Raw genomic sequence first — 25,313 nt, 5'->3', positions numbered from 1 at the left:
TTGAATAAAGGCCTATTGGATCTTGTATTAGCAGTGGTCGCATTACGTAAGGCAGATGTGTGGTGAGAAAAGGGGAAACAGAAGTGTTAGTGTAGCGGAAGTGGTACTGCCCTGAACGATACGCTGAGCGAGACGAAGGACGGAGGTTGAATTGCCCAGTGTGAGAGGAAAAAAAAAAGCTGCATTATAAGTCGCCAATATTGTAAGTGTTAAACCTCGCACGTATTAGTTGCGCTTTACAATACTACATTTACAATTTGTAGCTGAACGTTACCATGGCCGTTTCATAATGCCCGGTTGAATCCTGTTGAGAAGCCATCATGCTAACGAAGCAGGGTTTGTGAAAGGCTATCTAGGGGCTAATGCTAGCCAGCGAGCTAAGCGACGGTCGGATGCCATGACACTTTGTTCTGACAGGCTCAGTAGCTTGGGCGGGCCGCGGCTCAGCTGTCGAAAATGAATTAAATGCGAAAATAATACACTGCGGTACAAGATTATTTTGTTAATTATGAAAACAAATTAAAAATGTTGATTGCCAACACACGGTGGTTTTTAAAACGAAATCCAGTCATTGCTTTTACTGGCCTAGCTAATGAACGTTCCCGTTAGATAACGGTAACGCTACATTAGAATTAGCTGTTAGCCATTAGCTTTGCGTTATTACGAATACGACAGACTAGCACCAGTAATGTTATCTAATCCAGTGAAGTCGCCAGCGAAAATAGGAGCAAAACAAATGGTGAATTTAACAATCCTTAACATCAGTTTAGCGAAAGATATCACCCCGCTAGTGTTGCTAGCAGCATGAGGGGAGGACATTAAAAACCTGATCAGGGAAGGCTTCGGCTGGTGTAGCAAGTGCCGGATGAAACACCATTTAACCAGCTAGTATAAGCGCTGTGCATAATAAGGCCACATTGTAAGACAGTGCAACGAATTGGAATCAGCCTTATTGAGACTAAATTAGGTTAAGAAAGATAAGGGTGAAACAGGACTGGAGAACCCTACCAACTAGCTAGCATGTACCCTTAGCAAATTATGTGTATGGCTGACCCACTTGCCAGTGTGCCCAGTTCGCAATGCTTATCCTCACTTTCCATCGAATCCAGTGGTGTCCTTATTTAAATAACTTCGAATGCTAAAGGAAAATCGGTTTCTAACAACTTGGAGCACACAAATGTTTGATCAGTGGACAAGGTGAGGAATGTAGTTTATTGTGTTTTGATTAAGTATTCATGATTATTTCTAATACTGTATTGTCTTTTGTTTTCCAGTCTAGAAAATGGATAAGAACGACCTGGTACAGAAGGCCAAGCTTGCTGAGCAGGCTGAGCGCTATGATGACATGGCCGCAGCCATGAAGTCGGTGACAGAGCAAGGTACTGAGCTGTCAAATGAGGAGCGCAACTTGCTTTCTGTTGCCTACAAGAATGTGGTAGGAGCACGTCGCTCATCCTGGCGTGTCATCTCCAGCATTGAGCAGAAGACTGAGGGCAATGACAAAAAACAGCAGATGGCACGTGAATACCGGGAGAAGATTGAATCTGAGCTGCAAGAAATCTGCCATGATGTGCTCGTAAGGGTTCTTTGGTGCTTAAAACAGGCCTAAATCATACAATTGTGATGCCACTGTTTATATGTTATGTAGTATGAGTATCACAAAACTGAGCAGCTCAACTGTTATTTTCAGGGGCTACTGGACAAGTATCTCATTGTCAATGCATCTGCTGCTGAAAGCAAGGTGTTCTATCTGAAAATGAAAGGCGACTATTATAGATACCTGTCTGAGGTTGCGTCTGGAGATACTAAGAAGGGTAAGTGAAGACATTATTTACATTATAATTTTGTGTTGTAACAGTGTGTGTAAAGTTCCAACAATCAATAGTTCCAACATTAAATAGTTATTTTCATTTCAGGTTTATTTGTATAGTGCCAAATTACAACAAAATTCTCAGGACACTTTACAAAATAAGGGCTAGACATTATTATAGAAGAAAAAAATTCCCCTTGAGCAAGCACTTGGTGACAGTGGGGAGGAAAAACTTCCTTTAACCAAAGAAAAATCCAACAGACCCCGGCTCTTGGTGGGCAGCCTTCTGCCTTGAACAGTTGGGGTGAGTGGATAGACGAGGAGAAATGAAAAGCATCAAGGCACAACAACAAACGATCAAACACTGGGCAGGTTGCTGTGGCCGGTGACTGCTCATCAGAAACGTAGAGCTCCAGAGCCAGGGCTACCTGCAGAAAGGTACAGAGAGAGAGAGGACACACTACAGGATAGAAGAGGCAGTTAGTGACATTTAACAATGGCATATAGATGCATGGAGAGAGAGAGAGAGGAGAGGGGCTCAGATCATCATGGGGGCCCCCTCAGCAGTCTAGGCCTATAGCAGCACAAGTAAGGGAAAGCTCGGGGTCACCCGAGCCAGCCCTAACTATAAGCTTTATCAAAAAGGAAAGTCTTAAGTCTAATCTTAAAGGTAGAGAGGGTGTCTGCCTCCTGAACCAAGACTGGGACCTGGTTCCACAGGAGTAGAGCTTGATAGCTTAAAGGCTCTGGATCCTTGTCATTAAGGACTTTGCATGTTAGGAGGAGGATTTTAAATTCTATTCTGGAGTTTACAGGGAGCCAGTGGAGAGAAGCTAATATGGGAGAAATATGATCTCTCTTGCTAGTTCCTGTCAATACTCTGGCTGCAGCATTTTGGATTAACTGGAGGCCTTTTAGGGAATTATTGAGACATCCTGATAGTAAAGAGTTACAGTAGTCCAGCCTGGAAGTAACGAATGAATGGACCACTTTTTCAGCATCACTTTGACACAGGATGTTCCTAATTTTGGCAATATTGCAGAGGCAAAATAAGGCAATTCTAGATACTTGGTTTATGTGTGATTTAAAGGAGATATCCTGGTCAAAAATGACTACACTTCCTCACAACAGTACTGGAGACCAGAACTACATCATCTAGAGTAACTGTTGGTTAGATAGCATATTTCTAAGGTTTTTAGGTCCAAGTACAATAACTTTTATTTTGTCAGTTTAGAAGTAAGAAATTGCAGGTCATCCAGGCCTTTATGTCTTTAAGACATTCTTGAAATTTGACCAGTTGATCAGATTCTACTGGGTTCACAGATAAATATAGCTGAGTATCATCTGTGTAGCAATGGAAATTCATGCTGTGTTTCTTGATAATGTTCCCTAAGGGGAGCAGGTACAAACTGTAATGTGAAATTGATTGAAAGCTGATCCCATAGAGCATCATCACCTAACTCGGCAGTTCATAGTAACATAATGTACTGTAGCCCCCCCCCCCCCCAAAATTATACAAATGTTTGTTCATTTTCTTTATCATCAGTGTTGATTCCAACAGTAAATGGCAGCTGTTTATTAGCCGTTTTAAATAATACTAGTGTTACTCCATGTCTACTCATTATGCAGTCGGCAGCTGCTTGCTAAATTGTTTTCAATATCAGTTTCAGTACAATACCACATGATTTTTTTTTTTTGATCAACTACCCCATTCTGTGAAAAGATACAGTGGACAATTCCCAGCTGGCATACCAGCAAGCTTTTGACATTAGCAAGGGGGAAATGCAGCCAACACACCCTATCAGGCTTGGCCTGGCCCTCAACTTCTCAGTCTTCTACTATGAAATCCACAACAACCCGGATAAGGCCTGCAGCCTGGCGAAGACGGTATGAAATCAGTACTAAAGGCATAATTTTGGAAACGCATAAATATCAAATGGCCAGAAATTTTTAATTACTTGAATACATTGGAAAGGAATTTTGAATGTTTACTTTTCAGTGCTGACTGGTTCAAAGACATGTTCAGTTTTGTTTAGTCACTACTGAACAGATGCTGATAGATTATACAAATGTAAGTAATTTGTTTAATTTTCTTATTTCAGGCATTTGATGAAGCCATTGCTGAACTTGACACTTTGAACGAGGACTCTTACAAAGACAGCACCCTGATCATGCAGCTACTAAGGGACAACCTCACTGTGAGTTTTCCCCCCACACGGTTTGCCTCTGATTTACCCTGATGCGTTTCTTATTCACAGCAAATCATAACATTTTCCTTTCTCTGTTCCCAGCTGTGGACATCAGAACACCAGCCAGAAGAGGGAGACACCCAAGAAGGGGAAGCTAATTGAATTGCACTGTTAATCCACCCACACTCTTATCTTAAACACAGACAGCTTATATACATCCCCCTCCACTCCATCAGCCCCTCCCACTTCTCTATGACAAGCAGCCCGAATTGCTCCTGTCCAACTAGTTTACCCCTCTCAGTTCATTGTGAGGTGACAGGGTAATTTTCACTTGTTAGCGGATTCATTTTGTGGAAACATGTTGTATTGATCAGTGAGTCCATGTTGCTGTTGTTTTTGTCAGCTTTGTGTGTCTGTATGTGGTGAATGAGCAAGTGTGAATGGATGTGAAAGTGTGTGCATATGGGGGTGGGAGGTTGTGAATTCTAATCCTCCTTCCAAACTCCTTTGTCCCAGCTAGTTTGTTGTGCATTATTTCCATCCCTTTTTTGTTACTTTTTTATTTGTGATTCCTCATAATATTTACAGGTCATGGTAATTAAACTGGCAGTTAATTTCCACCAAACACTGTGACAGTAGGCGTTCCATTTGCTTCACAACCCCAAAACAATTTTGTGTTTGAAATTCCAGACGTGCAATGCTGAATTCAACTTACTGCAATTCTGCTGTGGGCTCATACAGAAGAGAGGCAAGCTGTATTGTGACACTGACATCTTGGTGTAATGCTCCTTGATCATGTTCACAAATTCAGTTTCAAAGTTGATAGGGACCCATTGTTTTTTTTTTTTTCCTCTTCAGACACAAGACATTCCACCTTAGGATTCTGAAAATGCAGTGCTCTTTTTTTTTCTTCTTTTTTTATAAAGTATGGATTATCATTGTAGTTTTAGTCACTGTTCAGGTGCTGCTTGATCTCAGTACATTGAAAATTGTATGTGCGTAAATGTAGTTCCATGTATTTTGCAAGATTGACTATCATCTGTATGTAAAACCTAAAGTAACCTTTTATTGATGTTGATTGAAAATGTCTGACCACACTGTATCAATACTGCTTGCAAAATATTCCTCTTAAAGCGGTTGTTTTCTCCTTAAAAAAAAATTGTGCCTGGCTTTCTCTTACAGCATCTATTTTCATTTCGGTGGCAGCATCTGCTTGTTGTTTTTAGAAAGTTAGACCAGTCAGATGTAAAATTGGTAAATGTTGACTTCAGTTTTTACCCAGGTGCACCACTTTGCTGTTAAAGATAGCTGTTGTGAATGATAACCTTAACAATCAGGTCTATCGTGAAGGTGTAATTTGGAGAAAAACTTTGGAAAAGAAGCTCAGTGTCACAATACCATGTATCACCACTACATTCCATATACTGTAGTTGATGCCATTCCACATTATAGCTGACAGTCTGTTTACTCTGACAATGCTCCCATGAATTGAAATAATCTTCTGTTGAAAAAAAAGTCAGTTTATTATGCTTGATGAAAATGCAGTTAGTGAATGTGGAACGAAGCCTGTCTGTATATCAGGTATCTACTTGCTTTGTTTTTACTGACAAGTCTTATGGCTAAAAATTGCTTCTGTAACAGTCTATTACACAGTGCACACACGTGGTTGTGAACATTTAGATTAGCTCTAAAAAGCAATGATGAAATGGAAATAATGGTTTGGTGTAATTCTAGCTTTGTGTTTATGTATCTTAAAACCATTCTAGTTCCACTATACATGTAAGAAATAGGAAAGTGTCAAAGACCATTCAGTGAAATAAAGTTTCGTTTAAGATAACAGACAAATTACGTCTTCATTTTTGTTCACAAGGAATATTTTATCAAGGTGGTTAAGTCATAAGAAATTTTGATTCATAAAAGCAGCATACTATAGGTATTTATTTACCACCAAAAGGTGAGATCAATTAGGTTTTATCCCTTGTTCTACAGGAACTAACCTGCTCTCTCGCAGCTTAATTGAAATAAAAGCGCGGAGGAGAACTGCAGGTGTTCCACGGACATAATTAAACGAAAACACTCCTGCCTAAATTGGAAGCGTACTCCCTGTACCGACAGTCAACACGTGAAGTTGGACAGCTTGGCTATTTAAACACTGTAAGTGTTGCTTTTAGCGAGTTTGATTGGTTTGTGTTGAAGGGTTTTAGCTGGTTTACTTGTAGCAAATATCATCTGATTTTGAGTTGCAGCGTAGAGTATAAATTTAGCTAACGTCGGCAAGCTCTCTCGTGTTTTTAGTAACGAGCCTATTATTTTTAGAATATTTTTTTTTGGAGTGCAACATCTTGATAAAGCTATGTCGTAGTTTACAAGGCGTTAAACATCTTGCAGTCGTTAATTTATGTAACACCTTGTGCGATTGCTGCACCTTTTCACTGAGTTTAGCGTCAAAATATTAAGGTAACGTAGTGACGATGGGAAAAGGCAGTGAAATTTTGTTTTCTGGGATACAATAACTTCACAAGTCAAAAACCGTTTTAAACACACTTTATGCTTTCAGTTTTAATCTAGCCCATGTTTGTTTTTGTTTCGTAAGTATATTTTTAACTTGCCACAGCAGTAACGATAAGTGGCTGGAAAACACCGGAGTATTCTTTATTTTAGTTTTGTCTTGTAACACATGCCAACGTTCATTAGCCAGTTTATTAGATGTAGTTTCTGGTTTTGCTGAACTACATACCTTATACAGAGGCGTTTCAGTTTGTTTTTTTGTCTATCCCAACTGAAACAAATGGGATGGACAATAAACTGGCAGTTGACTGTATACATCCTTGAAACAGTCTACATTTTGTCTTGTCATACTGTTTGCATACCATCCATATACATCATTTTTTATCTCTTTGCAGTGGGATGAATTTACATGTAATGTAGAGATACTGTAGTAGCAAACTTTAACCGATTTAAGAATTTATGCTGTATAATGATCAGAACATTTTACATATTCAGTTATAGTAAAAAGTCTAATATGCCTGTGATTTAAAAAAAAATCTCAATTTATGAAGGTTGTAGTAAATTGTATCTCAGTAGTTTGTGTTGATAAGATAGTGTCTTAGGTACTGGGAAACTATGATGGTAATGTCTCACAATTTATGACTATATCAAGCAAGTATTTATGAAAAAATTAATCAATAATGAAAATACTTGTTAGCTACAGCTCTTATTGATGTTTCTAATTTTACTGTGGCCTCAAATTACCACAGAGCCAAACAGCTGGCAGTGCAGTAATTCATCACTGTTTCTTCTTTCTTGAACCAGCTGTTACCCATGATGAACAGCAGTGGACCAGCGTATACCCTTGCCTCTTTATATGTAGGGGACCTGCATCCTGATGTTACTGAGGCTATGCTCTATCAGAAATTTTCCCCTGCTGGGCCGATCATGTCAATTCGTGTGTGCAGAGACATTATCACCCGCAGATCTCTGGGATATGCCTACATAAACTTCCAGCAACCAGCTGATGGTGAGGTACCCACTTCGGTCTAATCCTTCATCTTAAGAAACACATAAATGGACAAAACATGTTCAAGTAAAGAAAACATTTCATTAATTTGACAACATGTACAGCATGAGAAAAAGTAAACAACCAAATACAGAAATCACACCTAAACATTAAGTATTTATAGCTTATTTGCAGATGGTGAAAACTAAACTAGATGAGATTTCATAATGGATTTGGAAGCATTTGGATATGAGAAGAGGATGGAATAGTGGATTTAGAATCAAAGTGTAATTGAACCCCGAACAGAGTCAGAACAAAGTGGCACAGTAAATATAATACACTTTATAGAGAATAGGACACAAAACAGATTTTGTTTCAAAAGACTAAAGAGTTTTATTTTGTTTTAGCGGAGTGTGCTCTGGATACAATGAACTACGACATTCTCAAGGGTCGGCCAATCCGAATAATGTGGTCTCAGCGAGACCCTGGGCTCAGGAAGTCTGGTGTGGGTAACATCTTTATCAAGAACATGGATGAGTCTATTGACAACAAGGCACTATATGATACCTTCTCAGTCTTTGGCAGTATTTTATCCTGCAAGGTAAGTGGCCTGGGTCATCCTTCTGTTTATTGCAGGGTTGCTGCAGCCCTCTGGTCTTTAACAGCTGTTTGTTTGTGCTTGTATAGTGTGCATTATGTTAGTGCTCAGCTGAGGTTTGGTAATACCCTTTCTTTTACATGCAGTGCTGTGAGGATAAACTGAATACCAGAACAGGGCTGGTTAGTTTTAATTGGAGTTGCAGCATTAATATATTTGTATCCTCATATGGAAAATGTATGCATAATCTCATGGAAGAAAATTTACAATTAAAGTTTGCTTAGAATATTTAAGTTGGAAGGTAGGGCATGACTTCCTTAACTCCAACAGTGCTAGACTACAGATTCAACATCCAACTGCATTTAGAGTCATTTCAGAAGACTTGAACCACACTTCCTTTTCTGCAACACTGCCAGCTTTTTATCAATTCATCACCAGCGAAAATAAAACTTTGGATTTACTGTATGCAAATGTCTTTGGCGTTGGTTGTGGAGAGAAGCAACAAGCTGTTGAACAGCATAGAGAGCACCTCACATCCCCTCCTTACTGTACAGTTATTTTCTGATTTTCCACCAGACCTGCACTAATGTGGTATACTGTAGCACAATATAGTTTGTTTTATATGTAGTGTGTGTGTACATGTATGTTTTTCTGCTTATTGAGGAGAATAAAATGTATACATTTTTGTAAAAGTTCATCCTTCTAATGCAACACCAGAATTCCCCCTTGGGTTTTAATAAAGTATCTATAATTCCACTGAACAGCAAATATTGTAAGCATTTAAATTATCTACCAGCCCTATATAAGACTATTTGGTCAAAACTTAAGATGCAACATGCTTTTTTTTGCAGCTAAAAGTGAAATATGTGTGATTTAAAAGCAGATTCTTCTTAAAACCTTTGTCATTGTAGGTTGTTTGTGACGAGAGAGGATCCAAAGGCTATGGCTTTGTTCACTTTGAGACTCAGGAAGCTGCAAACCGGGCCATTGAAACCATGAATGGGATGCTGCTGAATGACAGGAAAGTGTGAGTGAATTAAATATTTTGATTCGACCAGTTTAGTCTTTCAAATATTGGCAAATCTCAAAAAAGTTGAGGCAAAGAGTAGTGTAGACTATATATGCATGTTAGCTAAGTAGCAGTTAATGTTGATAACTCTGAAGATGTCAGACCTTTTCCAGATGACTTTTTCATGTGTTTTTTGCTTAGTCAAAAGACAGCTAGACATCAGTTGGAATCTGTCTTTGTCAACCCAAAGGCCCATTTCCTGGGAGAAAAATGTCAGTTGTTCCTGCGTAGGTCAGTGCATATGTAGGATCTATTTCTAGGTTTGTTGTCTTTGTGTGTATTGTAATTTTATCACTTAACGATTCTGCACAGAGCCAGACCCTCAGAGCTATAATGTCCATGTCTTTTCTTCTCTGAATGTTGTGATGATCTGGTGTAAATATTTACCAAATTAACTGTTTTAAAAAAAGACTTTTTTATAATTTTGATGCTGCGTGGTGAAGTCAAAAACTTTATTACACTGTGGACATTAAATCTAACTTAATACCCTTTTATCCCTTCGTTATTTTCCCCATGGTTCATTGTTTCTATTCTGTCTACAGTTTTGTTGGCAACTTCAAGTCCCGCAAGGAAAGAGAGGTTGAGTTTGGCACCAAAGCGATGAAGTTCACCAATGTCTACATCAAAAACTTTGGTGAAGACTACTCTGATGAGAAACTAAAGGAAGTCTTCTCTGCATTTGGTAATGTAGTTTTGTTTTTGCTGCTCCTATTTTGTGGTGTTTCCTGAATAAACCGATTGTAATGATGGATGAAGTCCCATATACGAATAAAGTGCCCACACACTGACAAGATGGCAAAGAAGTTCGTAATATGCCAAAAAAAAGTAAGTGCGTAGAATTGAGAAAATGTGAACATTTCAGTTAGTAAAGCTTACAGACCCAGTGATTCTACAGACATAAACAGCCTGTCAGTAAATATCTGTCCTATCAGGACAAAGGAGGCCAAGACCGCAAAGTGTTTAACATGAACTCATTAGACACTCAGGTCTGATGACAAACCTGTATGTAGGGCAGAATATAAACACTGATTAAATGTTGGTAGTACAAAAGCTGTAAAAGCCGTGTGTGTGTATATACACAAAAGATTTCAGCACAATATACATATAAAAGGGAAAACCACAATGCCAGTCATCAAAAGTACAACAAGAAGCTGTTACAGAAACAAGTTAAGGATAATTCCTTGTCAAGACCTTGTGGTGTAGTGTTCTCATGACAAAGTACAACATTTTTATAAATATCACTTTTCATATGATGGTCTTGTTTGCACTGTCAGGGAGGACTCTTAGTGTGCGGGTGATGAAGGACGAGAGGGGGCACTCACGAGGATTTGGCTTTGTGAACTATGCCAACCATGAGGATGCTCAGAAGGTAATATGTCTATGTCCACTCAGACTGTAACATAATGACATGAAGACTGGACCTGAAGCACTGAATTGGCATTTTATTGCCAAGTTTGGCTTTATTTCATTGTATTAGTAAAGGGCATTACAGCAATAATACAGTCACTGTATTCAGGGTTTTTCCTGGATCAAAATGAAGTGGTAACATCCAGATTGTGTATGATTTATATTTCTTGACTGTCAAAACCAGTGTGTGTGTGTCAGCCCCTCTAAAGATGTCATTTCTGCTGGGCAGGAAAAATCTACTACTGTTGGTCAGGGTGTTGATGACAGTGGTACGAGTAGAGCTGAGTTGTGGACTTGTTTCAAAAAGTCGAGTCAAGAATACATGTACATCATGTACTTGATGTGTAAACTGCCTTAACTTGTAGAAGCATCAGGACTTGTCAAGGTAACCAGTTGATGCTCCTCTTGTTTCCCAGGCAGTTGAAGAAATGAATGGAAAGGAGATCAATGGGAAAGTCATTTATGTCGGCCGCGCTCAGAAGCGTCTGGAACGCCAGGGGGAGCTCAAACGCAAGTTTGACCAGATCAAACAGGACCGCATCCAACGCTATCAGGTACTGCTGCATTATATGTACATGACCATTGTGACAGTTTGATTTCTTAATTTCCAAACACAAACATCCTAGTCCTGTCAACAGTCAGATCATAACAGATGTTCCATAGACACTGGTGCACTTTGTTGATCGTATTTACAAGAGACAAAATGGTTGGAAAGAATGAACTGCTAATTTCTCATTTTTCTGTTTTCTAGGGGGTGAATCTGTATGTGAAGAATCTGGATGACGGCATAGATGACGAGAGACTCCGGAAGGAGTTTGCCCCTTATGGCACGATCACAAGTGCCAAGGTATTGTAATGAAATAAGGCTTGGGCTGCCTTCACAGATGTTTTCACTGGTTATTATAAGCAGTGATAAATACACACACACGTGTGTGTGTGTGTACTGAGTAGATGTATCACTCAGTGTAAATATTTATCTTGGCACCATTTGACAAATGATTTAACAGTAGAGGCTTTCTTTCTGCCACACTATCACCATGGAAATAACAAAATGAAAGGTTAGTGTGGGGCCCCTGATGGGTAAAAAAAGTCAGTGCTTTCATAGAAACACGATGGTCAATGTTCAGGCTTTCTTGGTGTAACATTGCTTAGTTAAAGTGCCCGTGGCATGCTCAATTCAACACAAGACTGGACAGGAAGCTATGACAATGCATAAACAAAAAACACTGACAAATAAGCTACATTTTTTAACAATGACAATATTTCAAATTCTACAGAAACAACTCATTAACAGACATGTTATTTTCAAAAATATTTCTTGACTTCAGCTTCTTTGTTTCCTGTAGGTGATGACCGATGGTTCCCAAAGCAAGGGCTTTGGCTTTGTTTGTTTCTCTTCACCTGAGGAAGCAACAAAAGCAGTAACTGAAATGAACGGGAGAATTGTTGCAACCAAGCCGCTGTATGTGGCTCTGGCTCAGCGGAGAGAGGAGCGTAAAGCCATCCTTACCAACAAATACATGCAGAGACTTGCTACCCTGAGGACCATGACCAGTTCCATCATTGACTCGTACCAGCAGGCTGGATACTACATGAGTGTACCACAGGTATGGATGTTTAATGGTGACAGAGGACAGAAGGTTACTTTGCTTTTAGTGCTGTTCATCATTTTTGCCTATGTAGCTAAATTGTTTTCATTTAGGGACACTAGTGTGCAGTCATGTCGCCACTACATTTTGCTTTGGATTCTGTCTGAACCATAGAATATATCCGCTCCCCAGAATTGAAGCCACCACAAGTCGCTTGCCCCAAGTAGTTGGTTGCTGTATAGGTCATTAATTCCTCCCCATCCATGTTGGTGGATGGGAAAGGAACCAAAGTTTTTAAAAAAAAAAAGGTGATTTCTGTTGTTTTTGGTAGACATCACACTGATTTCAGTACAAGTGGCCATTTTTCTGACAAGTTTGTTTTTATTAAGTTACTTGATTATGTAAAAAGGTGTGTATTTCAGATCATGTGACAGCTTTGATGGGTTGTCTAATACTGCAGCTCCGCCTCTGGTCACTACAAAAAGCAAGATGGCGGTGACTGTTCATGATATTTTGGCTTACTCTTGCATAGTGGCAGGAAACGGTGCTGTCTGTCGGTCTTGGTTTACAGTCTGTGCTCTGAACACAAATACTCATTGTGATTGAAATGTTGACCTGCAATGTGATGTCAAGCAGTTTAAGCCAGTTGTTATTTTGTAGCCTCCCACACGCTCCTTCTACAACCACAGTGCCATCAGCAACATGAGACCGGTACCTTCTTGGACAGGACAGCCACTGAGAACACAGGGTGAATGAATATTTCACACTGATATACGTGTGTTTGTGTAGTATACACTCTATAGGCTAAATTTTGACTCCTTTTTTTTTTTTTTTAGGCCCCTACTCAACCCACTTTGTTGGTAATTCTGTTTCGCGACGTGGATCGGCAACAATCGCTACAGTCAGACAGGCTTCCACCCAGGCTCCACGTATTGTCAATTCTGCACAGAAGACAAGTATGTACCTGAATATGACAACAGAAGAAGCTCCATCTTTCTAAAATGTGCAATTTACATGGATATCTGCCACATATAATGTCTTTGTTTAGATAACATTGGAACCCAGACTGTTGGAGGACGTACTGACATGCCTGTTGTAGCCAGAAGCAGCCAGTACAGGTACTCTCCTGCAGTGAGGAACCCTCAGCAGGTTGTTTCTGTTCCTGCACCCATGACAAGACTACAGGTACAAAATGAGGCCCCATGCATGAAAGCATTGCTCCATAGCACCACTAGTGGTCAAAAACACCACAGGACACTTTTTAAAAACTGCCATTTCATGTTGTTATTACATTTAAGTAGAATTCATAGTTTCTGTGAGGTAACTGACCAAAACACACCAATTAGGTAATCAGTATATTAAAATAATTTTCATATGATGTTATTATATTACAGAATAAATAGTCACTAGTGTCTTTACTCACTGCCTTCAGGTTGTTTCTGCTCATGTGAAGGATCCACCAGTGAATGTTCAAGGCCAAGAGCCGCTCACTGCCTCAATGCTGGCTGCAGCTCCACTCATGGATCAGAAACAGCTTCTCGGTGTGGTATCATTCAGTTTTGCTCTTTTTGGTTTTTCTTGTGTAGATTGAAGCTACTTGTGTATTCATGGTTGCTGATGGTCTCTCTGCTGTGATATGTAGGTGAGCGATTGTACCCACTAATTCATGCCCTTCACCCAAACCTGGCTGGGAAAATCACTGGAATGCTGCTGGAGATCGACAACTCAGAGCTGCTGCACATGTTGGAGTCACCCGAGTCCCTGCACGCTAAGGTATAATTATGTTCACTTATAACTACATACTGTTTTTTTTCCCCCCTACAAAATTAATTATTTGCAATTCAAAATTAGCTGATTGGTCTTGAAAGTTTGGCAAGACTCCAAAGTGTCTTCATCATATTTACCTCACCGTGCAACAGCAATGCAAAATGAGCCATTTTTTGCCTTCATGCTCTTTCCCCCAGGCCTATTCTTTATCAAACAGGAACAAATGTAGTCCATAAAATAAGATTTTTTTTTGTAAAACATTTTACTGTATACAACAAAAATGAATACACCCATGGTCGAAATCATCATGTCCATTTGGAAATTTTATTTTTAGCCTGTGAAGACTGAAGCTAAATCATTTCAGAAACAACAAAGATTGGCTAACTACATTGGAAAGTCAGTGAGATTCCATTTGTTCATTTTGTATAATATTTTATGACTGAAACACCAAATTCCACAGATATTCCTTGTGCCAGGTCAGAAGCACTTGCCCCTCTGTTTTTCAGTGCATTGTGTAAATGGACTGTGCTTGGGTTTTTCAGTACAGCCACTGCACCTTCTGTTATTGGTATGGCTTTTTCTTTACCTCCCAACTACTGCTACAGCTGTGTTTCTGGCTTGTGTTCACTAGCCTACTAATGCCCTTTTACCCTCTCCCATCATGAAGTCTCACAATCTGGGTTCTTGCTAGACAAATCAGTTACTGTCTAGGGCCAACTCAGGCCTAAAGTGGGAGTGGTTCAAAGGTGATTTTAGAACTTTGTTCATACATTCAGCCTTAACTGCATATCACAGGTGCAAGAAGGTTGTACTTTGAATACACAAAAAAGACAAGGCCCAATCTTTTTTTATTTTGTAAATAAAACAAATACTATATGTCATACCCTAAACATAATGCAGTTATTGTAAGAAAGTATATTTCTGAATTCTTTAACATTTCATTCAAGAGGTGTACTCAGTTTTCTCGTATACTGTACAGCTTGACTTTGGCACAGCTCTACCACCCTCTGCAGCTTCAGCCACCTTGTCTTTTGGTTGCAGATTTTTTTTTTTTTTTGATGGGTTTTAAATTTAGTACTTGTCCAGCAGCTGAAAACATATGTACCGTTTTAAAACAGAAAACTTGAGACTTGGTCTACACATTTGTACTACAGATTTATATCACTCTCTCTTTCCACTCCTTTGGTCAGGTGGAGGAAGCAATTGCTGTCCTGCAGGCTCACCAGGCAAAGGAACGATCTAAGAAATGAGAAGCCCTCTCAGGTCAGCAACAACTTGGTTTCCTCTGTTAAGAGACATGTCTGCAGCAGCTGGATCATTCTAGCTGCTTGCTATTTACAATTAACATTCTAAGTTTGCAGTTGCTCCTTATCTGTATTATTGTTGCTCATTTTTAGTTAAAGGTGCATTAACTAAGATTTTACAGTCTGATAAATCAAGTGAAAATGGGACAGCTATTACCCCCCCCGACACTCTGCTGCCTACAGCCCTTCTGTTTTATGCCTCTGCATCAGCGATAGCCGGAGGCATTATGTATTTGGGTTGTCTGCTCGTCCATGCGGCCCATTCTTGTGAAAGCGATACATCAGGAACACCTTGAGGGAATTTCTTCAAATTTGTCACAAGTGTCTACTTGGCCTCAGTGATGGCCTGATTGGATTTTGGTGGTCAAAGGTCAAGGTCAGTAATCACACTGTACGGAAACTAGTTAATGCACCTTTTAATTAGGTGGGTGTTTACTATCTGCTTGTGTAATGCTCATTTGCTAATTGCTTACGTCAGTAACTGTACTGAATACTTTAAATTTAATATCCAACACACCCCCGTGGCAAACTCCCCAATCCCAAAAGGTTCTACAGATATCTGCTTCAATTTACAGTATTTGGGCTCAAGTTATTTTACTTAAGGTGAACTTAATTTGACAGTATCAGTGAGTGAAAGGTTAGGACCTTGGTTGTTGTAATATAATGATAATAATAAATTTATAAAGCACTTACCAACTCAGAGCACCAAGTGCTACATCAGGCAATTAGAGCCTATATAATAAAAAAAAAAAAAAAAAAAAAATCTGGTTGTTGTAAAATGTACCCCTCGTGATAATTGCAGTTTGGTCAGAAGGAATCCTGCACAGTTGTGTTGGATAGAAAGTGAGACTTGCAGATACTACGACAAAACTAAACCATATCATTTTTTTCCAGATGTCAATGAAGTTCTGGAGGAGGAAAAAATGTACAGAGTACAGTTTTGAAAAAAAGAAATGTCCTATGTAGATTCCGCTGACAGGAGAATGATCTGTGAAGTTAAAAGTAATTTTGTTGTTATACATTTCTGTTAGGAGATAAAGTACAGTATATGCATTAAACCCGTCTCCTGTCATCTGTTAATGCAGCCGTGTATCCTACTTTAGGTTTTACAGTGCACTTGTCCTTGTGGGAGAGTCTTAACATGGACGCTTTCCATAGAAAAGCTCAGGAAAGCTGCAATGCACCGTTTTAATGGAGGTGGGGCAAGTAACCAGACATACATGTGCTAAATCAACCAAGGCTTCATCTTTTAAAGTCTTTTGTAAAACCAAAGATACTGTTTGAACACCCTAGCTAAAGCTTTAAAGTCACGTTTGCGTTGCTTGTACAGTATGTTTTCTAGTACAGCCTCTTCTCTGCCTCAGTGTGATGCATAAGGCTGTAATGGGCTCATTACTACTCCCCAAGGTCACTGTTCCCTGATGGTTGGTGATGACTGCACTTGTAGTGGGTGTTTCTCACCCACAAGAAGTGACAATTAGTCAATTGCACACTCAAATATGGAAAAAAAAAAGGTAACTTTGCTTTATCAGAAGAGTATCTTTTAAGTTGTACACAAGATGAAGACTAACTGGTTTGATAAATGCACACCTGAGTAAACTACCCCTCTAAGAGCAGAAGCTCTTAGGAGTAGTGAACTAGCGGGGGTGCAGAAACATTTGCACATTCTCCAATTAGCGTTTAATATTTTTCTGCTGCAAGTTCATCAAGTAACAGCACAATTCAACTTTTAATGCAGAGGTTTTATTTACTTCTGTCCACTTCTAAAAATCAAAATGTATACACATCTTACATTGTCCAAAATGAGTAGTTAAAATCCAATATGCTAAACAATTTTAGCTTGGGGATGGACTCCTCCCAAAAAGGGGACAAAAGCAATATTAATTGTCAGTTTATTGGGAGCCTTCATACAAAAAAAGAACTCATGGCTGTAGAAAGTTACAAAGAATTTTTGACATGAATATACTTATCATTTAAAGGCCTACTAACCAAACATGTTTCTGTAACTCCTTGAAATGTCTTTTGAAATCTAAAGCTGTTGATTTAAACAGGCAGGTAATATTTAAGAACATACAAATCAATAGATACCTGCAGATTACTTCAGTGGTACTTGACAACACAAACTCACAAAAGTTTGAAAAGCAATTGGAGGAAAAAGAACTGCCTAATTGTGGACATGTGACCTTCATGTAACTTTTACACACAGCCAACTAATTTCAATGACATTTCCATGAATGCAAACAAATGTATTTACACTGGCTTTCACAACCGTGTGCCAGACTATCGACGTGTGGGCATTAGAAGCTGTTTTGCTGTTACTGAGTCAGGGAAAAGGTTGTGGTAGGTGGGCAAAGGAACGTAGGCAGCCGTGATCATTTTGCCTGGAAAAAAAAATCCAAAAACAAGAACTTAAAACTTGGAGAATGTTCTCATTGTATTTTAAGGAATTAAAAAAAAAAAAATTGCATCATTTACATACCTGCAAACCAGCGTCCGTGAAGTGCATTTACAGTTGCCATTGCTGCTGGTATTGAGGGACACTTCACGTACACGTTACCCTATGTCAGCAAGAAAGAGGGAGGATTACAACTGAGTACAGGGGTTGTCAAGTGACGTGTGTGACAATGGAGAGTTTTAAGCCTTTTTGGTGCCATCAGATCTGTAGCCAGCACTGTAGCTGTTATAGGGTCTTAATTTAGTGAACACTGCAGAAACCCTGAACCATTGCTTGCACTTTTTTTTTTATTTTTTAAACTAGGGGTATGTGGAACTTGTTTTTGTAATTCTGTATGACATGAACCAACATCATTCAACTTACTTGAGTAGAGTTCTTGTCAACATAAATGTGAACAACGCCTCCATGTTTGTTGCACTCCTCAATGACATCATCTTGGATTTCCAATGGCCAGTTGGGGTCGTTTTCCCTGAAAAACATTAGGCAATGTGAGATAAAGAAACACAATCCATCTTAAAACAACAGATATGCCCATATGTATGTGGAAAGTGTTACTTTCTCCTGTCCCCACTAGGTGCAAAGAGATCCCATCTTAAAGGATTCACCACATGATGGCAGATAAAACCCACAGTCACTCGCCTGTTTAAAAATTTGACGGAAGTCAAGTTCAGCTGAATCTGCCGTTTGTGTTAAAATGGTTTAGAGTGAAATTCCCTCTTGGTGATTCCACAGACAGGGTTGCCTACTAAACTGCAGCAGGTCAGTAATAATAAGCAGGAATTTTATACTAGCATGATTAACCAGACCGTATCACCTGTGGGTGTATATCTACACCACACCATCCACGGTTAGATTTTCTCCCATTACTAAAATGGCTTTAGGAAGGGATGAAAGGAATAATTACAGTGACCACAAACTCATCATGTGTATATATGAGCATGTGGGAGAATCTGCACATGTGAACCAGTCCAAATGATGATGCTGATCCTTACGCTTGTGGGTTGAACAGGTTGGACAACTGAAGGCAATGTGTGGCCAGTGGCTGTGATGGGAGGTTCAAGGCCTGGCTTGGAGCTGGAGTCGGAATAGCTGAAACACAAAGAATAATTTGTTACTGAATTTTAAACAAACGCCCAACAAAATGTTTCCAATCATCCAAGAGCCTCACCTGCTGGAGCACCTATCCCTCCAAACGGTATGGACCCGGTCATCTGTAGAGCCTGCTGAGCAGCAGGAGGAATCTTCAGACCAGTTCCTGTGGAGGAAGAGGGGAAATAAAAATGTTTTACGATAAAGTTTTTTAAGACTGACATTAAATAAACAGTAACACGGGCCACAGTTAGATGAGAAAATCAAGAGTTTATTTTCTGTCCTTGAAGTCAAAGCAGGAAAGAACTGCTTACACCCACTAACTATTCCAAAGCTGTCATTCACACCAGCAGATTGAGACTGTGGCCCCTGTATCTGCCCTCTATCTAAATCCAACAGAGATGTTAATACAACACACTGTGGCATTAAGGACTAACCAGCTAAAATCTACTGGCTTCAGAATCTGCACAGCACCTTCTCCACATTGGAGTTGCCAGGTTTGCATACCTGCATGATTGTCAGCAAAGAGCAGCTTTGGAATTGATGAACTCAACATTTTTCACCACTTTTGAGAGAGAAAAATTTCCCCTGCTTTGCTTTTAGTTTTTTTGTTGGGCACATTTTCACTGTAGTGACATGGACAAAACATTGCAGATGAGCTTCTAATATGACAGTTTGAATTTCAAAATAAGTCATTTCTTTTCAGTTTTGTGTTGATACAAAATTGGTATGAACCTTCTGCTAGTCGGGCCATAAGCTGCAGACGCCCTGTGGTGCCGAGATCGATGCCAGTCCTCTCTAGCTCATCGTTGTCCAGAAATGAGCTGGCTGTGGACGAGTCTGAGCGCTCTGTAACATGCCCCACCTTCATCGGACGTCCAGCCAGCTCGAAGCCGTTCAGTTGCTCCAAAGCCTTTTTTGCACACTCTGCATCTGCAAACTTAAAAAAGCAAAGAGGTTGGAGTCAAGCTAACGGCAAACAGTGGAGCCCTGTCAAGTAAACCCAGATGCTTTAATTACCGATATGAAGCCATATCCTTTGGATCGTCCAGTCTCACTGTCCATCATCAGCTGGATTCCCTCAATCTTTGGAAACAAAACACACCAACAGTGTTAATTTCCTGTGTTTATGCATGTTACGATTAACAGTTCTTTTATATGTTTGTGAAACCGGTTCCTGACCTTTCCAAAAGGCTCAAAGATCCCTCGAAGCATTTCTTCAGTAATGTTGAAGTGCAGGGAGCCCACATACAGCCGCATCGGACCCGAACTGCCCTTCTGCAGATTATTGGCAGCAGCTGCAGCTCTGTTTTTCTCTGCCTGTAGTCACATGCAGAAAATGCAATGTAATTATCTTAAATCAATACATCAAACAGCATGATGTAAAACTATCTGATGCCAAATCAGTGTAATCTGACATATTAATTGGTATTTCAAAAAGCCCTTTAACAGGAGGGTACAGGTGTGTTACGTGTTAAGATTTTAAGTGCCTTATCTGCATTTCTGGTGTGGTGTACTTTGATATCTGAGAAATTTCATCACGCGGTGAGTGTGCTGACAATGTTAGAGGCCCGGTCAGTCCTCTGCACTGAAGCATGACGCTGTCTGTTAATAAGTTCACCCAAATCAGGCTGAGCTATATTTAGATAAGTTCCCATTAAGTCACCCACCTGAGAGGCCTGGACAATGATGGGAACTCCTAAAAGCCTCTGGCCAGTCAATCCAATTGCCAGTGGAACAGAAGAAGCCTCCACAAACTCGATGTATGCAATGCCCTTTGATCTCCTGGAGTTTCTGTCAGAGATCATTCTCACATCTCTGACCTGCAGAGAAAAACAGTGATGATTCAAGAGCTCAGTTCTACACACAGACTTACTGGATTATGCACAACTTAAAAATAAACCAACTTTTCCAACAGCTGAGAAGAAGTCCTCCAGGTCCCGAGCTCTGATTCTTGCAGCGAGCTGCATGCAGAAGACTGTGCGAGCATCTCTTTCCTCTGGTGTTAGATTGTCAATTGGTTGCCTAAAATGACAAAAACACCCAGCATTTAAAACAAATACAAATGCCTTTGGAAACAGTTAAACAAGCCAGAAGGGATTATATTTTCAATCGTTATGATAAAAATAAATGAATAAAGATATGTAAGACAAAAAATAAACCACTCTAAAGTAATTTGGGAGGACACCTTTGGATTTGGGATAACTAAATTATGTACCCACAGCAGTAATATGAATAATTTCACCTGATGGGACTCTTGTCTTTTTTGAAGGGGCTCCGACTTTTGGAACGTTTGCGGCTGGAATAAACAAAAAAAATAAACATTTTAAATATAACTAGGACATGCTGGCATGAGTAACATTGGACTAGATGTGCTACATGTGACAACACGAGGACATTCAAAATGTATTCTTTATACCAACATCTTCCACAATATATTTAATAAGCAACTAATCATCTAGTAATTTCCTACTTCAGCATCATAATGTGCTCTGGATCTCAGGGGCAGACGAGCTAGATAAAACCCAAAATGTACTGTGCCCGCTTGACTATTTCAGCCACCTATATGTACAAACTTTTTCGTTAACCAGTAATCACTACTAATAACCCTGATAACCACAAAGTGATTTAGTTCTGCCTCAGGTGCTATTCAACACTAGGTGTACAGGGCAGGAGGCAGTGCAACATTTGAAAAAGAGTTGTAGGGTGGCACTGAATATCTTTCACAATGTCAAAGATGTTGGATTTGTTTGCAAATCATTCCTGCTATTGCTTAATGCAGCTTAGTGAGGAAAAGGAAGTGCCTGGTTTGATGTAGGGCATCTCCCTGCTAATGCAAACATGGCAGAATCACTGTTACATGAAACTGAGATCACACAGCGATCCAAATCATGCTCACAAAATTATTTAGTGTGCAGCCCTAATTAATAATAAACAGATTTAAAATAATACATCTCTGACAATGTCAATCAACTCTACAGGTTAAAGAGGTGTACCTAATAAAGTTGTCCCTGAGTGTATTGTCATCAAATTTAAAAAGTCACATACATGGGACTACTCCTGCGTGCTCTGTACCGCCCAGACCGCTCCTTGCTCCGGGAGTGGCTGCGATGACGCTCCCTGCTGCGGCTGCGCTTTCTTTCTCGGCTCCGGCTCCTTTTCTTCCCCTTCTTTCTCTCTTTGCTTCTGCTTCTTCTCTTCTTAGAGCCTGGGCTCCGGCTCTTGCTTCGGCTCCTCCTCTTCCTAAAAACACGTTAGAACACTGCTACTGAGGTGCAAAATAAACGACTTAAATTAAACATACACTCCATGTGTTTCAACACTGCAGAGCAGCAATATCCTAAATATTCACTTACTTTTTGTTCTGGTCATCATGTCCATTTGCATGAGAGGACTTGATCTCATCCTAAGCAAGGTTGATAGAAGAACATCGTGAGGACGTAGATGAAACATTTCAAGTCGTCAAGGTAAAGGGGAGGGGTGGGAAAAGAGAAAATGCAGAATATATTCAATTAATAATAATACTTCAAACTTCCTGTCAAGTCTGGATAGTGTCCTTCCACCACCCCAATATCTTGCCATCCCACTCCTGTTTTTTTTCTCCTTTCTTTTTTTATACAAGGCTGCTCAGTACTTAATGCAACAAAGCAAAGTTAAGGGAGAGTGTCCAACAAATTAGCTGTATTCAGGAAGCTTTGATAAAAGTCAGGTCATCTCCACCATTCCCCCTTCTAATAAGTCGTACCAATGCCACTATTTGTGCCTAATCATGTGACCACGCATGGCCCACAGCCACTAAAAGAGATCCTGTGTTGTTGGTGTCAGTCCAGTGATCTTCACCCATTTTCGTTCTTGGACTGTAAGAGCTCGATGCCACCTCTGTCACACATCTTGCCCTGAAGCAAACAGGGATTCACACTTCTTAGTAATATTGACGCCCAAGAAAATAAATGAATAAATAAAAAAATTCCATTAATTCAGCCACGTGTTACACTACCATTATCTTTAGTCTGCATTATGAAGTAATACAGATAACCTTTTGACTTAAAGGGAATTAAGAACTGAAAAGTAGCTCACTCATTATAATACAATGATAAACATCTATTTTACAATCAATCTAGTAATATATCATTATCTGTGGTGTTGTGCAGCATGCAAAATCAAGTCGTCTAAGGCAAAGAGGCAGTATTCATATTTACGAGCAAAGCAAACTATTCACCTGTATTTATAAAATTATATGTTCACGTGTTTGTGCGATGACGCTTTACAACTACAATCTTTTCATTTAAAGCTTGTGACACGAACAGTTATAGTTTGATACAAACACAATTTTAGAAAACAACCCTAAACATGATGCTTCTCATCGCAGATTTGGTAAACATCGAGTTACTTAAAGAAGACAGAGTGATACATTCTTGCTGAAGCCAAACACAGTAGCGTATTTTTTTCCCCATTCCAGAGCAAAGGATCATATCTTACTGTGAACGCCTGCGCATCCAGAAACAATGGCAGCATGCAGACTGTAAATCTGAATACTGCCTCCTTTGCTGGACAGATACAGATGGGCTTATCAACCACTGGCATTCACCTTTTTGTAACCGAATAGGGACCTGGATGCTCTAGGTTGAAATCTCTTTTAGTCCTAAGGTGAACCACAGTACATCAGTATATGCGCAATAACTACCTTCCTTTTTTTCACAGTTCACAGTGGAATCAAAGATGAATTCATGGGAGTAGAGGTGAGATATCATTAGGGAAGTCTATAAAGAGAGATAGATGTGGATTTATTTATAATTCTGTATTGCGTTTTAAATACTCAGTCACACACCACACAACATTCAAGTAAACTTTGTCAAAGTAGCAAAAATAAAGGTCTCTAGAGTAAATCATAACAGTGAAATAGACCTGGTCTCTGTAATCTGCTACCCACCTTTCTGTATGGCGCCTCCAGCATAGCCTCAACGTCAAAATCATCAGCCATTATGATCCTGCCAGAAGGAAAACAATACAATTACCTCTACATGCACACAAAATACTATCTGAGTGAATAATCACGTTAAGGTAATGTACTGGGGGAAAACTAACTACCTTCTTTGATTAAAGAGTATTTAGCCTATATATTGTTAGAAAGCAGTTAATAATATCAATTCAAAAATCTCTCATGGCTTCCAAGTTGGCTTCTGCTTTATTTGGCCTGTTATATTTGGACTAATAGTAAAAACCAATTAACGCTATATTATAATTTGATAAAAACAAAGTAACAGGAACCCTTCATATTTTTGCTTGAAGTGATCTAAACAATAACGATTATCAAATGTGTTCTAATCACTGCAACTATTCTACATTAACGTTAGCTAAAAGCAAGTTAGAGAGCAAAGGTGACAATGCGTTTCAAGGCGTTCAAGTTAATTTCCTTCCCGCAGTATCATAAATATCAGCTAGAATGCGATACACTGGAAGGCACAGTAATGATTAATTGTACCACTTTTAAGGTGACCATTTTAACTGAGTGAAAAAAAGACATTCCTTTGTACATCTAACGTTAATAATGAGGATACACATGCGGTACACTCAACACGAAGCTAAGGCTAACTAGCCGCCCCGAAAAAAGACGTCTCCGTCGTTCCAACGACGTTAGCTTATTTCAATGAGCTTCATTGTGAATTTACTGCTACATTTGACTCAATGCACGATACAAATAATCATATAAACAAACGTGTAAATTTGTGTAGTCACAATCTAATCACCTCTAAAACGTTTACAATAGCTTAAATAATGTTTACTTGGGGGGGAAGCGGGTGCTAAGCTAACCGTGAAATGCCAATATGGCCAGGCAGCGAGCTAGCTTATTCAGCAAACATTTACGTTATGGAGTGAAATTGATTAAACGACGTACCAAAGTCAAAATATCACGAAAAATATGCAGCTGAAGAAAGTCGTCTCCACAGATAACAAAAAGCTGAGATGATATCACGATTTTCGAAGTTACGTAACCCTTTTCTGTGGCAGGTCGTGGCCTTGTGTAAAAACGCTCTTCTTCCTTCTTCGTCGTCTCCGTCTCCTTGTTCTTCTTCCCCTGAAGTTTTGCTGCTGCAGCAGCAATATTTGATGTTGCATTACTGCCACCTACTGTACTCACGTAGCACCCGCTCCACTTATGGCCTCTCCTGAAACTGGTCTTCCTCTGATTATACCTCACAGGCAAAATATCACTTAACGGTAGTTTTAAGTAAGTACATTGTATCTATTACTTTTTGAGTTATTTTAAACTTTTGTTCCACTACTTTAGCTTCTTTTTACTCAACTACATATATCTTGCTAGCTTTAGTTCCTTACCAGAAAGTCAAAGTCAAAGTGTTTATTTGTCATATGCACAGTTTCGCTGTACAGTGAAATTCTTACTTTGCCGTTCCCACATGAATGCCACACAATAAAAGTGTGATATAAAGTAGGTGAGCAATAACACAAATCTAAATAGGCAGTAAAATCACAAATTTAAGGCACTTTAAAGCAGCAAGTGAAGGAAGCAAATAAAAATAC

The 25,313-nt window shown here is 39.4% G+C and overlaps 3 protein-coding genes across 6 annotated transcripts; 2 read left to right on the top strand and 1 right to left on the bottom strand.

Moving 5' to 3' along the window:
* Nucleotides 1-24: 24 nt before the first annotated feature.
* Nucleotides 25-5,840, top strand: LOC109964641 (14-3-3 protein beta/alpha-1). 2 transcript variants are annotated; one of them, XM_020608092.1, is made up of 6 exons: nucleotides 25-202; nucleotides 1,275-1,576; nucleotides 1,691-1,814; nucleotides 3,534-3,697; nucleotides 3,913-4,008; nucleotides 4,102-5,840. In XM_020608092.1, the coding sequence occupies exons 2-6, from the start codon at nucleotides 1,283-1,285 to the stop codon at nucleotides 4,159-4,161; spliced, it is 738 nt and encodes a 245-aa protein (XP_020463748.1). In that variant the 5' UTR covers nucleotides 25-202; nucleotides 1,275-1,282; the 3' UTR covers nucleotides 4,162-5,840. The 2 variants fall into 2 exon arrangements, with proteins under 2 accessions (XP_020463748.1, XP_020463749.1); XM_020608093.1 differs by lacking the exon at nucleotides 25-202 and adding an exon at nucleotides 1,098-1,197.
* A 203-nt stretch (nucleotides 5,841-6,043) lies between these two features.
* Nucleotides 6,044-16,287, top strand: LOC109964645 (embryonic polyadenylate-binding protein-like). 3 transcript variants are annotated; one of them, XM_020608101.1, is made up of 17 exons: nucleotides 6,044-6,153; nucleotides 7,312-7,516; nucleotides 7,903-8,096; nucleotides 9,005-9,120; nucleotides 9,304-9,393; nucleotides 9,705-9,844; nucleotides 10,437-10,531; nucleotides 10,986-11,123; nucleotides 11,321-11,416; nucleotides 11,916-12,176; nucleotides 12,819-12,906; nucleotides 12,995-13,114; nucleotides 13,207-13,343; nucleotides 13,591-13,699; nucleotides 13,801-13,931; nucleotides 15,116-15,188; nucleotides 16,124-16,287. In XM_020608101.1, the coding sequence occupies exons 2-16, from the start codon at nucleotides 7,321-7,323 to the stop codon at nucleotides 15,173-15,175; spliced, it is 1,971 nt and encodes a 656-aa protein (XP_020463757.1). In that variant the 5' UTR covers nucleotides 6,044-6,153; nucleotides 7,312-7,320; the 3' UTR covers nucleotides 15,176-15,188; nucleotides 16,124-16,287. The 3 variants fall into 3 exon arrangements, with proteins under 3 accessions (XP_020463757.1, XP_020463759.1, XP_020463758.1); XM_020608102.1 differs by lacking the exon at nucleotides 6,044-6,153 and adding an exon at nucleotides 6,211-6,456; XM_020608103.1 differs by lacking the exon at nucleotides 9,304-9,393 and having other exon boundaries at nucleotides 6,045-6,153.
* A 663-nt stretch (nucleotides 16,288-16,950) lies between these two features.
* rbm39a (RNA binding motif protein 39a) lies at nucleotides 16,951-24,875 on the bottom strand. Its single transcript, XM_020608104.1, has 15 exons — nucleotides 24,670-24,875; nucleotides 23,704-23,761; nucleotides 22,130-22,179; nucleotides 21,822-22,016; nucleotides 21,019-21,072; nucleotides 20,681-20,798; nucleotides 20,444-20,596; nucleotides 19,956-20,093; nucleotides 19,794-19,859; nucleotides 19,509-19,713; nucleotides 18,853-18,939; nucleotides 18,677-18,773; nucleotides 18,048-18,153; nucleotides 17,709-17,787; nucleotides 16,951-17,610 (listed from the first exon to the last, which is right to left on the bottom strand). Exons 2-15 carry the CDS (start codon nucleotides 23,752-23,754, stop codon nucleotides 17,510-17,512), a joined length of 1,500 nt encoding a protein of 499 aa, XP_020463760.1. The 5' UTR covers nucleotides 23,755-23,761; nucleotides 24,670-24,875; the 3' UTR covers nucleotides 16,951-17,509.
* Between the last annotated feature and the right edge of the window lie 438 nt (nucleotides 24,876-25,313).

This window comes from Monopterus albus, unplaced genomic scaffold, assembly GCF_001952655.1.
Source record: "Monopterus albus unplaced genomic scaffold, M_albus_1.0 scaffold91.1, whole genome shotgun sequence".
Taxonomy (NCBI): Eukaryota; Metazoa; Chordata; class Actinopteri; order Synbranchiformes; family Synbranchidae; genus Monopterus; species Monopterus albus.
The sequence above is the reverse complement of the archived record's forward strand: the minus strand, read 5'-3'. Positions and strand labels throughout refer to the sequence as shown.

Coding starts and splice junctions, on each gene's coding strand:
- LOC109964641 (XM_020608092.1), top strand. CDS start 1,283: ATGGATAAGAACGACCTGGTACAGAAGGCCAAGCTTGCTGAGCAGGCT. Junction 1,577..1,690: donor AAATCTGCCATGATGTGCTC/GTAAGGGTTCTT, acceptor TGTTATTTTCAG/GGGCTACTGGACAAGTATCT. Junction 1,815..3,533: donor GTCTGGAGATACTAAGAAGG/GTAAGTGAAGAC, acceptor TTCTGTGAAAAG/ATACAGTGGACAATTCCCAG.
- LOC109964645 (XM_020608101.1), top strand. CDS start 7,321: ATGATGAACAGCAGTGGACCAGCGTATACCCTTGCCTCTTTATATGTA. Junction 9,121..9,303: donor CTGCTGAATGACAGGAAAGT/GTGAGTGAATTA, acceptor TTTTTTGCTTAG/TCAAAAGACAGCTAGACATC. Junction 12,907..12,994: donor ACAGCCACTGAGAACACAGG/GTGAATGAATAT, acceptor TTTTTTTTTTAG/GCCCCTACTCAACCCACTTT.
- rbm39a (XM_020608104.1), bottom strand. CDS start 23,754: ATGGCTGATGATTTTGACGTTGAGGCTATGCTGGAGGCGCCATACAGA. Junction 22,180..23,703: donor TGGAGGCGCCATACAGAAAG/GTGGGTAGCAGA, acceptor AACCTTGCTTAG/GATGAGATCAAGTCCTCTCA. Junction 18,154..18,676: donor AACCTGTTCAACCCACAAGC/GTAAGGATCAGC, acceptor AATGTTTTTCAG/GGAAAACGACCCCAACTGGC.